Source organism: Vicia villosa, linkage group LG5 (assembly GCF_029867415.1).
Source record: "Vicia villosa cultivar HV-30 ecotype Madison, WI linkage group LG5, Vvil1.0, whole genome shotgun sequence".
NCBI lineage: Eukaryota > Viridiplantae > Streptophyta > Magnoliopsida > Fabales > Fabaceae > Vicia > Vicia villosa.
Window position 1 is genome coordinate 162737303 of NC_081184.1, and position 12467 is coordinate 162749769.

The 12467-nt window shown below is 33.6% G+C and overlaps 2 protein-coding genes across 2 annotated transcripts; one reads left to right on the forward strand and one right to left on the reverse strand.

The window, feature by feature from the left end:
* The first annotated feature begins 1046 nt into the window (after positions 1-1046).
* Positions 1047-2286, forward strand: LOC131608045 (uncharacterized). The gene is made up of 6 exons (XM_058879987.1): positions 1047-1115; positions 1219-1410; positions 1497-1607; positions 1717-1798; positions 1892-1987; positions 2073-2286. The coding sequence occupies exons 1-6, from the start codon at positions 1099-1101 to the stop codon at positions 2169-2171; spliced, it is 597 nt and encodes a 198-aa protein (XP_058735970.1). The 5' UTR covers positions 1047-1098; the 3' UTR covers positions 2172-2286.
* Positions 2287-3311: 1025 nt separating this feature from the next.
* On the reverse strand, positions 3312-4057 carry LOC131608046 (protein LURP-one-related 4-like). Its single transcript, XM_058879988.1, has one exon. The coding sequence runs from the start codon at positions 4021-4023 to the stop codon at positions 3421-3423; it is 603 nt and encodes a 200-aa protein (XP_058735971.1). The 5' UTR covers positions 4024-4057; the 3' UTR covers positions 3312-3420.
* Positions 4058-12467: the final 8410 nt, after the last annotated feature.

Sequence of the window (12467 nt, forward strand, 5' to 3'; positions counted from 1 at the left end):
TAGATGCGCCTGAGTATCCCGGTCGGGTGAGGGGTAAGGGTCATGGTGTGACTCCAACCTCTTTTTACAAGAGTCCTAGGAGAAGAAATCCTTCAAATGAAGAAGTGTTGCAAAAGTTGGCGGAATTGCAAGCACAAGTCTCTGAATTGCAAAGAGATAAAGAGGCGTATATGAGAGAAAAGTGCAACACTTCAATATCGGTGAAAGAAACTAGTGATAAGGCTAGTATCAACTATCAAAGGAAATTTCCCGAGGTAATTATAATTTTTTTTCCTTTTAAATTGTTCTATTTTATTAATGATAATGACTTTATATTTACTATTGGTTTAGGGCATTTCATCTTGCCAACTATACTTATCGGAACCGAGTTATCGACTAGTTGGCAAGGGAAAAGTGCACAACACTTTGGGGGATTTACTTCACCATAGACCGCTCCCGGATGGACACCTGAAAGTATCGGTGGATGTTGTAGTAGATCATGATGCGATGCTACCGGTACCTGACATGGTCTCAGAGACGACATTGCTGCGAGATGCAATAGGATCATTTGTTGCATGGCCCTCGGAGCTCATTACCATTAGTGATGAGGTATATTGAAAACGATTATGAATCATTTAGTTTTCGAATGTCAATTCTAAACCGTTTATTAATTATTTTTTACATTTTAATTTTAGACTGCTCCTATAAAACCCACAGTTAAGGGTAAAGGGATTTTACAGGAGGAGGAGTCCGTTGCATCACTAAAAGAGGTACATTTAAAGTGTTAATAATTAATCTGAATCTAAATCTGCATGATTTTATATTTTACATAACTTATATGATTTTTAGGCATCCGCTCGAGAGTCACAACAAGTGACGCAGCAAGTTCGTACCGTACCACCCACTGGTCCTCCGAAGCCAGTGGGAAAAAAAGGCGGTGCTTTTGTGCCTCGGTACCGGTCGACGCTCGCAATAATGGTTGATATGTCCGATTTGAAGGATGGTGCTTTACGTGAAATCGTTATGGATGAGAGTGTCTTCGGTATTGAATTCAGGTCATTTATTACACTTGATGACTTGGAGGAGATTTTTAAGCATGATCAACTAGGCGTCAATAACATGCACTCATACATTCGGTAATATTCCCTCATCCGATATATTATTTAATTAGTCCCACAATATAATTTATTTACACATTTCAATGAAAATAATCTAATGTTTATTATGTTTTTATTTAAGGTTGTTGTATGACAGAGTGTTGCGCGGGACTCCGTTGTCTAACAGATTCCGTTTCGTGTCTTCCGCCCACTGCAGCGGAATGGCAATTGATTCGGAACCGGAATCAGTTAGACAGCGCTTAGTAGATAGATTCATGTCCACCGGCAATACAGAATGTCTGCATCTTTGGGCGTATAATACCCGACCAGTAGGGTTAGTTTCTCATTCTTTGTTCATCTAATCTCTGTTTCTTTTGTGTATAGCAAAATTTTCATATAACCTATTGTTTTTATTTATAGAGCACACTGGTTGCTGCTTGCTATCAACCCTATAAGGGAAGTCGTGTATTATCTGAATTCGGTAAATGGTGAATGGACCAATTATCCGGCCATGAAGGACATCGTTGATTTGTAAGTGGGATCGTTCTAAATATATATTCGTGTATATTTATATATATATATATATTTACTTATTTGTGGGATTGATCTAAACATATGCTTTTATATATTTGTTAATTAGATCAATACAAGTGTTCCGAAGTCAACGGGACGCACAGGTATCCCGAACTAAATCTAGCAACATTACTTGGATCCAAGTGCAGGTACATTATTTTTCACAATGTTGCTTATAATATATTTATGCTACTTGATAAAACAATGCACAACTATAGAATCTTATTTGTTTTTCTATGTAGTGTCCGCAACAGAAAAACAGTTACGATTGCGGATACTTTGTATTGAGGTTTATGAAAGAAATCCTTCAGGCAAATCAATTAGAGATTCCGCTCACGGTATGAATTTATAACTTAAGATAATTTCATATAATTTATTACATTTAACTAAATGTATCATTCATATTCTGTTTTTGTTTTGTAGTACCTTGACGAATTCCGTGCCGCTGGATACCCGAGACTTAAGTTGGAAGAAATAAAAGAGGATTTGTGTCATTTTTATATTAAGCGCTTTTTCATGTAGGATTTGTGTCGAATTGAAGTACTATAATATTATTGATGTTGTAATGATGTATATATATAATTTTGGATATTATAATGGTATTATATTAGTATATATATATATTGAATCTACTGATGGCTGAAATAATATCGTCGAAAATAAATTACAGGTCGAAAATATTACAGGCTGAAAACATATTACAGGTCGAAAATATTACAGGTCGACTGGGAGGATTAAATTACAGGCTGCACATTAAAATACCTCATTTAGCTACTAAAGCGCTTTTTAAAAAAGCGCTCTTAAAGGCCCACATACTAAAGCGCTTCTTTTTAAAAGCGCTGCCAAAGATTACTAAAAAAGCAAAAAAAAAAAAAAACAACATACTAAAGCGCTTTTGTAAAAGCGCTCTTATAGGGGGGGCTATCAGAGCGCTTTTTCTGGAAAAAGCGCTCTTAAAGCCCACCCTATAAGAGCGCTTTTATAAAAGCGCTTTAGTATGTTGCGTTTTTTTTTTATTTTTTACTCTCACAGGTGGGCCTATCACAGCGCTTTTCTGGAAAAAGCGCACTTAAAGGGGGGCCTACCAGAGCGCTTTTTCCTGAAAAGCGCTCTTAAAGGGGGGCCTACAAGAGCGCTTTTTCCAGAAAAGCGCTCTTATAGGGGGGCCTACCAGAGCGCTTTTAAAAGCGCTTTCGTAGCCTATGCCAGCGCTGGCTTTGGCAGCGCTTTAAAGCGCTGTTAAAGCCCAAAAAAAGCGCTCTTGTAGCTGTTCCGTGTTGTAGTGATTTAATTTGACACGAAAAGAATAGTTTAAAAAACACAATATGACATGAATGTATGTTGTTGTCTTTCTGTGCTAAAAATTAGTAGTTTGTGTGTTTATTGGTGTTTGTTGCTGGTTGTGTTTTCTGGCTGTTTGTGCCATATCTGTACTATTGTTTTTTTTCTTTTTCTTTTCCACCTTTTTCTTTAATCACATGGAATATTATATTTTGTTGCTGTAAAATCAATAATCATAAAAGATATAGAACCTGATGTCATACATATAACTGAAGATGCTGATGATTAAGCTTCAGAAAAAATTTCTCGATGAAACTCATGATTTTTTAATTTAAATTTAGCCAAATACTAATTACAAAGCTTTAGAAAATTTACCCTAAATAAAAAAATTGTCAAAAAAGAAATTCAGAATATTTACAAAACAGTAAACTATGGTTCTCCAAATGTATTGATTTGTGTAAAAGATCTGTCATATATGAAATTATTATATCTACATTTTTCGGCATATCAATCCGTATACTGTAATCAAAGCCATTATAAGAGAATGATCTGTGCCAGCTGCCAAATCCAAAGTTAGAACATCATTACTCAAAACAATCCCTGATGAACACTGTTTTTGCATTGCCTCTGCTATGATTTCTCCGTTTTTGTTTACTATCCGAAAACTAAATGATTTGCCAATACTCATTCTTTCTATGCTCAAATTTTGGGATCCAACTTTAATCTCGCAAGCTGTTTTTCCTGTAAGACATCTCTTAACTTGAAACCATGGTTGCTTCTCCTGACTTCTAGAATCGGAATTGTTGCAGTATTTGTGTCCTTCCCAACATCCAAAAGCTAGTAATCTCTTGTTGATGGTGCAGACAACATTTCCTTTTAGATCCATAAGATTAACTTCTCTTCCACCCTTTGTATCGTAGTTATCAACTCTATAAACTATGTTACCATTTGAATCATAGACGGTGCAACCATTAGAGTGGAGAACAAGTGATTTCATCCATACAGTATATCTTTCTCTTTTATTACTGACACACTGATCATCATGAGACTGAGATGATGTTGTAGGTTCTTGATTAGGGTAAATTTTGGCCATTCTTTGTTGTGTGATTGTAATATTCAAGATGATGCTTCTAATGATGTTTGTTGAAGAAGAGTAGTAAGCTGCGCTTATTTATAAGCCTATTGGCCCAACTAACTTGGTTGTTTCTTGGAGGAACCTTTTCGAGATGATTGAGTTGAATATGATAGCACTCGTGGAAAAAGTGCTTCTAATTAATTAGTAACTGAATTAAAAAAAAACAGACGTGTTTCAAGTTCAAACCCCTTGTTTTTTCAAGAGGATTTTTATGATTTTTTTTATTAAATTTATATTCTAGTTGTTTGTGTGTATAATAGTTTTAAATTACGGCCGGATACAGTTGTGAATGTTACAATTGTAGTCATACGTTGTTATGATACGTATTGTAGTTATTACTTTGTGAATACCGATTAAAGGTTGTGTGAAATACACAATTAAGAGACGATTAAAGATTTAATTTTTCATTAAATTAAAGAAGTTTGAAATTTAAAGTTATGAAATTTTAATTTTTAGTGGAAAAAACAAAGGGAATATGGCCGAAATATAATCGTTGTGAAATATGACCTTAAGACATAGCGCACAATATTTCACCACGTGAAATGTTTATTTCACCAATTGCTCACTACATATATCCTTTCACTTTGATTTTGAAATTAATAATATGGCAAATTGAGTTATATTAGAAGAATAAATTACACTAATCAATGTTTTTTTTAGATTTCTACAATCCATTATCTGTATCTCGCTCTTTAATAGTTAAAATTTGTTTCAAAGCTACTAACTCTTCAACCAACACTTCATTCTCTACTAGTTCATTCTACAAAGTATTAATAAACTTTGCAAAATGAGCTAGTAGAGAAGAAAATGTTGATTGAAGAACTAGAAGTATAGACAACGAACCCGAAAATGCCAACTTGCCGCCCGCCAACCACCCAAACCGTTGCGCAGCCGAATTGCGGCTCATTCTCGACTGACGCTTTCTGCCTGATGCGCCGCAGCAATCACTGCCACGCGGCTGTTGCCGATCGCGGCCTCTCCGCTAATTCGTGGCCCTTACCTTGCCCGCAATTGAGTCGTGCTGCTGTGGAACCTCTTTGCATGTGCTTTCCTGTGCCGCCGACCGCAACATCGCGCTACTGAATCGCGCACGACACTGCGGACTGCGGTCTCGTGCCACTGCATCATTTGCTTGTCGCTATTGGCCAAGCGCGTCATCGTTCTGCTGTCGGCCAAGCGTGACTCCGCCTCCGCGCCTTACCCACCTGTCTGATTTTCTAACTTTTTCCAGTTAGTTGATTTTTCAAAAAAATTATCATTTGAGAGTTTTTGGCTTTTTATGAACTCGTCGTAAAACACAGAACAACAACCACAAACAATTTATATACCATAATCCAATTATTAAAATTTGGCCTCAAGGGCACAACCACAGATTATCATATACAACAATTCATCAACACGGATTCAAGTAACAACAACTATACAATTTCATAACATATTCACGAGAATAAGGGAAATCTATCAATCGATGCCTCAAAGGGTTTTGACCTAACCCTTTTTGGCCACAAGCATAACAATCACAGAATGAGAAAGAAGATATGACAGTAAGGATGCTTCACTATCCGACTGCCTAAACATCCATAAATGAATAGTTTCCCCTACCTCGAAATACGCAAATCATTGAAAACTTTATGCCTTATTGAGATTCTAATTGACTTCAGAATCTTATCCTATGACTAGACCAATAACGGATCAAGAATTAAGACTTGTTCCAAGAGGTAGTGAGTGGTTATAGTTTTACTAGCATTTTTCCTATTCTCTTGTTGGCGAGTCTTGTTGTCTGAGTTCTAGCCGAATTTTCTTGTTGGGTGGTGCTTTGGTGAGTAGGTTAGTGTGTGCATTTTTTAAAACTTTCTCTTTTGGTAATTGCTCCATGTGATTTTGTTGGTGTGTTTTTTTCTCTTTATATCTTTGACTCATTGTTCCTTTTTCTCGGTGTATTTTATCTCCCCTGATTGTAAGATTAACTCCCTAACTCTTATTGGTGTATCTTGGTGTTGGCCTGAAAGATAAATTTGTAAAATAAATAAAATGTTAAATAGGATTGAAAACTAGTAAGAACAAAGTCATTGTGATTGATAGCAGGGGCAGAGGCAAGACCCAGCTAGTCTGTGCAGGCGTCCGGGCTCAACCCTTATTTTCTTTGTATTCCTTCCAATTTAATAGTCGATTTTTAGATAAAATCAAGGACAAAATTTGTAAAAATAGAGTATAAAATTTAAAACAGATAAATAATCAATGGTGTAAAATTTTTGTCTAGACTGCCTAAAATTCTGACTCCGTCAATAATTGATAAATATAGGATTTAAAACTAGTAAAAACAACTTTCCAAATAATATCACGTATTGCATTTCTAATTACTATATTGGTGGCGATTGATGACATTCTAGTGTGCGGACAGGTGTTTGGCTTTGCTTAAATGTATAGTTATATGTGTAAATAAATGAGTTAATTAATCATTGGTGGTATCGGTGCATGTCATGATCATAAAATGATAACATTCTTAATCTTGCTTATCGTATGCACAGTATAATTAACTATTATCCTTTTTGAGATTGTGTGGTGGATATATTTTTGGGTGAGACGATTAAGATTTATGGTGGTTTTTTTAAGATTTGACATTAAGTTGTGTGGTCTATTTTATAATTACATAATGATGTTTTTCACTTGCTTCTTTTAACATGAAGGATATGGAAAAAATATATTTTTTCTATGTTTGGAAATTATATTTCGGTTGATATGTGACCTACTATTCTTGTTTCTTTGATTGTCATGAAAATCTACTCCCTCCGATCACTATTAAAAGAAGAAGAAAAAATTATATGTCTTGGTCACTATTCCACCCTTAATTTAATTCAAAAGTATTTAATGTTAATTAGTAGTTGATTCATTAAATATAACTAAGGATATTATAGTAAATTTTGTTTTGTTTGTATATGAAATCAAGAAAATTAATTATACTAATTAACTAACTTTTTTAATATGTGTAAATGTAGTTATTTTAGCTTATAACTAGTAGAAGACTCGTGCGTCCGCACGTGTAAGTTCATTCATAGCTTACATCATTCGATAAGACTTGATTGTTGCTAATATATAATTGTTTGTATAAACTCATTAATAACTGCAAATATTTAAAAATAAATATGTAGCAAATCACCAACATGATAAATCCATTATGTTTAATCACTTTAAATATTTTAAAATATCACTATAAACATTCTCTCCTCTCTATTGCAACTGTTCACTTGCGTTACTGTATGATTTATTTATTCACCTTTAATGACATCTGTTACTTTTTACAGTGACGACAAGTAACTCATCAATTATAACATTGATTCAATCATGAGAATAAAATATGAGGAATGATTTCTTCCTCTTTTGGTTATACTAACTCGGTGAATGAAGGTCGAACAGCTAGAGGTGGCACAAGAATTCTTGTCATAATTATCTTCTATGGTCTTTCAGCAATATATAGAGTATGCCTTGTCAAAAGATTCTGCACAAGATATGCCTTTCTCCTTGAATTAATAATCGAGTCGCGATAAACCTTCTGGATCTCTGACTCAAGTTCAGTCTGATTCATCCAGAATATGTCTTTCCAACCTAGGTGGAACATTTGATCATTGTGGTCAATACCTTAAATTTGAATACAGTATTCTTAGTTCATGCTTCCACATGTAGAGGAACAAATGTTAGGATTAAAATACAAAATTGCTAGCTTACTAAAAGTGCAATTACCAAACCAACTAAAAGCAATTACAAATAAACCAGTACCAAGGAAAATACCATATAAACAAAATGGATACAATTGAATGCCAGGCTATAGTTTCACAACAACACCACAAATATCCTGCTGAGCTTGTTGTTTCTTCCTGTTCTTTTCTTCCATGTTGACATCATGAAGTGTTATCTCCTCAGACTCATATAGCTCCATGTCTGTCAACTATGATAAAGGTCGTGCTGGGAGAATTGTCTCCAAAGTCTTTACCTGATCCAGAGTCAGAGACTCAGGAAACTCCATAGTGAATTGAATGTAAAAGTTTCCCTTCATGAATGGTCTTTGATATGCATTCACCATTAATTGCATTGTAAGAATCTGCATAACCAAAATATTGAAAATTTGATTACCACATAGCCAAACAAAACTTAATGCACTCAATAATATTAAGACAATGCAGTAAACCGGATGTGAAAAATCTACATACCAGACTTAACAACTTCTCCAAGATTTGACTTAATCAAGAGTTGGCCAACATCCATATGAGTCAGGGAAAACTGGAAACCACATAAAGATTCAATGAGGGACAAAGTGTGCTCTACAATAAGATCTTCACCCCTTCTTTTGAACTTGGGAAGCTACTTCTGTTGAAGTACAAATACAATATGTGGAGAAAAGAATGAGTCAAATAGAAAAGATGTTCAAAACAAGTAGCTTTATCTCTCTAATTTTCCTATTTCATCTGTCAAAGAAAAACACCACCAAATCTAAATCAATAAACTTAAAACCACATTTCATTTATTTATCAGTTCTCTTTGACCTAACACAAAACATAACAAAAATAGATTTGAAGTCGAGAAGATAAAAAGCTTATTTGAGTGTGTTTTTGAGGAAAAATCGTAAGAGAATGGAAGTTGTGAGCTCAAGAACGGAAAAGTTTTACAATGATGAAGATGAAGGATATTTATAGAGGAAGAAAAGTCGTTCAAATTTCCTTGGAAATGAAAAATGTAGCAGGTAGTGGGACGCATGTACACTTTTGAGAGGTTGAGTAAATAGTTACCTTTTCAATTGCCATATTACTCCTACAATACAGGGATAATGATGATATTTTGCAGCGTCGCACGTCTCGATGAGACATTTGGAAAAAGTGGTTATGATGACCATGACATCACAGTAGTGAGTACTCTCACGTTAAATCATTCAAAAAATGTCCCATTCTCCTTGTGGTCAAAAAAGAAATTTTTGGAGGACAATTTATTAGCTGTAATTTCAACGCTCAAGAGGATATAAGATGTCAAGTAAAAACTTAAGGAATTATTTGAAGTAGACAAACTGACTTTGACGAGAAGTTGGATGAAGTTTTCGACTAGAACCTGGCGAAGAAGTTGTCATACCGGTGAAATAGTGCTACACTTGGACTTAGAAGATTTTTTGAAATGATTCGAAAGTGAGTTCGACGAAGATAATTTGAAATAAGGCTGATAATTGTATTTAGGCCTTATCCGTTCCTTAAAAGGGACATGTGGAAACCTGTGAAAGGAAAAACACATGCAAGCGAGAACGTGTCATTCTCTGGAGAAGAGATCGTTTGTTATTGTTACCGTCGAAGTAGTATAAATAGGATTCTTAACATTAGGGTTCTGGGTGTGTTCAATATTGTACCAAACTCAAAATCACTCAAAGTATCTAAGTGTTGTTGAGAAATATTTTTCTGAGAGTATGTACATATGGAGCACCATCTTTTTATTCAATGTCAATTTACTTACATTAACATCATTTTCATTCCATTTAAATTCCAATCGAAGTTACCTTTCCTGCCTGTACTTTTCATAAATCGTCTTTGCACTATTTTTAAATTCACCACTAGTGTCGAAGAACTTACTATTAAGAAAACTTAAAACAAATCTATACACATATGTCATAAGATCAATCTAGTCGATCATGTAAGTAACTAGAGTATTAATTTTGAAAGACTAACAGTTGTTTACCAAAATCCAAGGTAAACACATACCATTCCAAATCAAAATAATTTTCGATAAAGCCTTCACCCGAAAAACTAAAATTGAGGTCAAACAAACAAACCTGTTTTCCACATTATTAGCATCCCTCCTGATTTCCCTATTGCCCCTTTTGATGTCTACTCCACTTCTTTTGAACCCCACAGGGAGTAAATAATCTGATCATCATAGCTTTGAAGTTTTGTTTCTTGCAGCATACATACCTCGATATTTCCTTTGAAAATTGATTGGCTGAGCGCTTTCCTTTTGGTGGAATTGTCGCACCCTCTAATGTTATAGGATAAAATATTCACGTCTGACCATTGTTAAGTGCTTCCTTATGAGATTTTCCTGCTTGGTCCCTTACCTCGCGACCTCTAATAGCTTATTCGTAGATTTCATAGTCTTCTACACCTTTCACCCCAAACTACTGCGGCATTTTCCAGACTTTAGAGGATACTACTTCATTTTTATTTTCCCAAAAGGTGTTTCCAAACTACTGCTATCTCTTACTTTTTTCAGACGTTGACTCTTATATATCAAATTTTCCATTAGAAACATCTTCGTTTCTTGCTGCTTCAAAAAACACAACTCAGGAGCTTTTGTGAATTTCTATTTATTCCAAGTCTGACATGCCCACTATATTATTGGTGGCGTCATCATAGTCCCTCTTTTCAAATTATGAACCATTATTGTTCTCTTCCGCCCATCTGCCGGAGCTTTCCTCCGATTCCGATGAGTCTGATAAAGTTCTAAGGGCAAGTCTTCTTTGATTCAAAAGGTTCTTCTTGAATCTTCAATATAAAAACTACACCATATACTCTTACATTGAGGGTTTCATTGAGATCCATAGAGCATTTGGTTTTGATTAAAAATATAGCTACATCCATACTATTCTGATCTCTCATTCCATCGTCACAACACATGTAAGTCCCCATTGGCTTTACGATAAACTCGAAAAAGGAAGGATTCCAAACATGGAATGGCACTCCAAAAACCCTAACCCAAATGATTCTTTCTGGATCCATGTATGAGGGTCGCTATTTTCTGACCTCTTTAAACTATTGTATCAGCTAATCCTCTCCATTTTTTCATCTTCCCTATCATCAAGAAGACAAAAATTTACTACAAGTGGAGTTTCTTTGATTGAAAAGTAACATTTGGAGCTAAGAATGTTCTGAATATTGTACGCTAATCTTGGATTCACTACAACTCCCATGTAATCTTTACTGAATATGAGCAAGTTATCTTTTTCTTCTAATATGAACTCCAAATGAGCGGACGATTGAACTTAGGGTTTGTTTAGTTCAAATGAGGGGGAGGGGGGATTTTAATGGAGGGAGGGGAAGGGGAGGGGAGGGGAGGGATTTTTTTTAATTATATATATGTTTGGTTCAAACGAGGGGAGGGAAGGGCAGGGGAGGGATTTTGGTTAAAAATATGTTTGGTTCACGAGGGGAAGGGAGGGATTTTATTAATGATTTACTTTTCTATCCTTATAATTTTATATAAATGATATGATATTCAAATGTGAAAATTTCATAAATATTTTTTTGAAAATAATATCTGTAATATTAAGTGATTAAAAAGTCATAACTTACCACGTTAAAAATTCAGTACACTTGATTCATATTATAACTTTTTACATAAATTAAACTATGTTTGATAACAACTTTTAATTACATATAACAACTTATTATTAAATATTATATATATATATATATATATATATATATATATATATATATATATATATATATATATATATATATATATATATATATATATATATATATAATAGAATACATAATAAAGTTAATAAAAAATTAATTTAAATAATTATAAGAATAAAAATTATAATAAAAAATTAAAATATTGCAGTGATTATAATTTTTATTAAATAAAATTTAATTTGAAGTTGAAGTTGAAGAATAATTATTATAAATTGATAAAAGCAATAAAGAAAACTCACAAAAAAGAAAAGCTGAAACACAAATGAAAACTTTAATTTTAAAATAATAAAATACAATTGAGGATATTTTAATAAATATATCAATTTATTAAATATTAAAAGTGACATTCCCTCCCCTCCCCTCCGATTCCCCCCAATTCGGGGGAACGCAAAAAGTGTGATTTGGAGGGATTTTGCTCCCCTCCGCTTCTCCCCCCTCCTAAATATTGAACCAAACACATTTTGTTATAAATATCCCCTCCTCTCCTCTCCCCTCCATCTACCTCCAACCAAACACACCCTTAGGGGTGTGCAAAATATCCGGTTGTGAGCCCCAAATTCATAACTAAATCCAAATCCGTTTTAAATATCCGGATATAATTGAATGGTTATTAACCGGTTTAGTTATTAATGGTTTGGTTATCCATCCAAATAATCCAGATATAATTAAATAGTTATTAACCGGTTAATTTTTTTGGATTCAGTTATAAATCGGTTATCATCCAAAATCCAAATGTTTTAATTCAATTATAAAATTTTAATTTTAAAAATAAAATATTATTTTTTAAATTTTATGAAAAAAATTAATTTTTTTAAAATTTTTAGAAAAAAAAATCCAGATTTTTTTTATTTTTGGAAAAATATATTTTTAATTTTTTTGAAAATTATAATTATAATTTTTTTAATTTCGGAAAAATTTATTTTTTTTAAACAAATCATATTTTGAAAAAAA

Coding starts and splice junctions, on each gene's coding strand:
- LOC131608045 (XM_058879987.1), top strand. Junction 1,411..1,496: donor TATAATACCCGACCAGTAGG/GTTAGTTTCTCA, acceptor TTTTATTTATAG/AGCACACTGGTTGCTGCTTG. Junction 1,799..1,891: donor TTACTTGGATCCAAGTGCAG/GTACATTATTTT, acceptor TTTTCTATGTAG/TGTCCGCAACAGAAAAACAG.
- LOC131608046 (XM_058879988.1), bottom strand. CDS start 4,023: ATGGCCAAAATTTACCCTAATCAAGAACCTACAACATCATCTCAGTCT.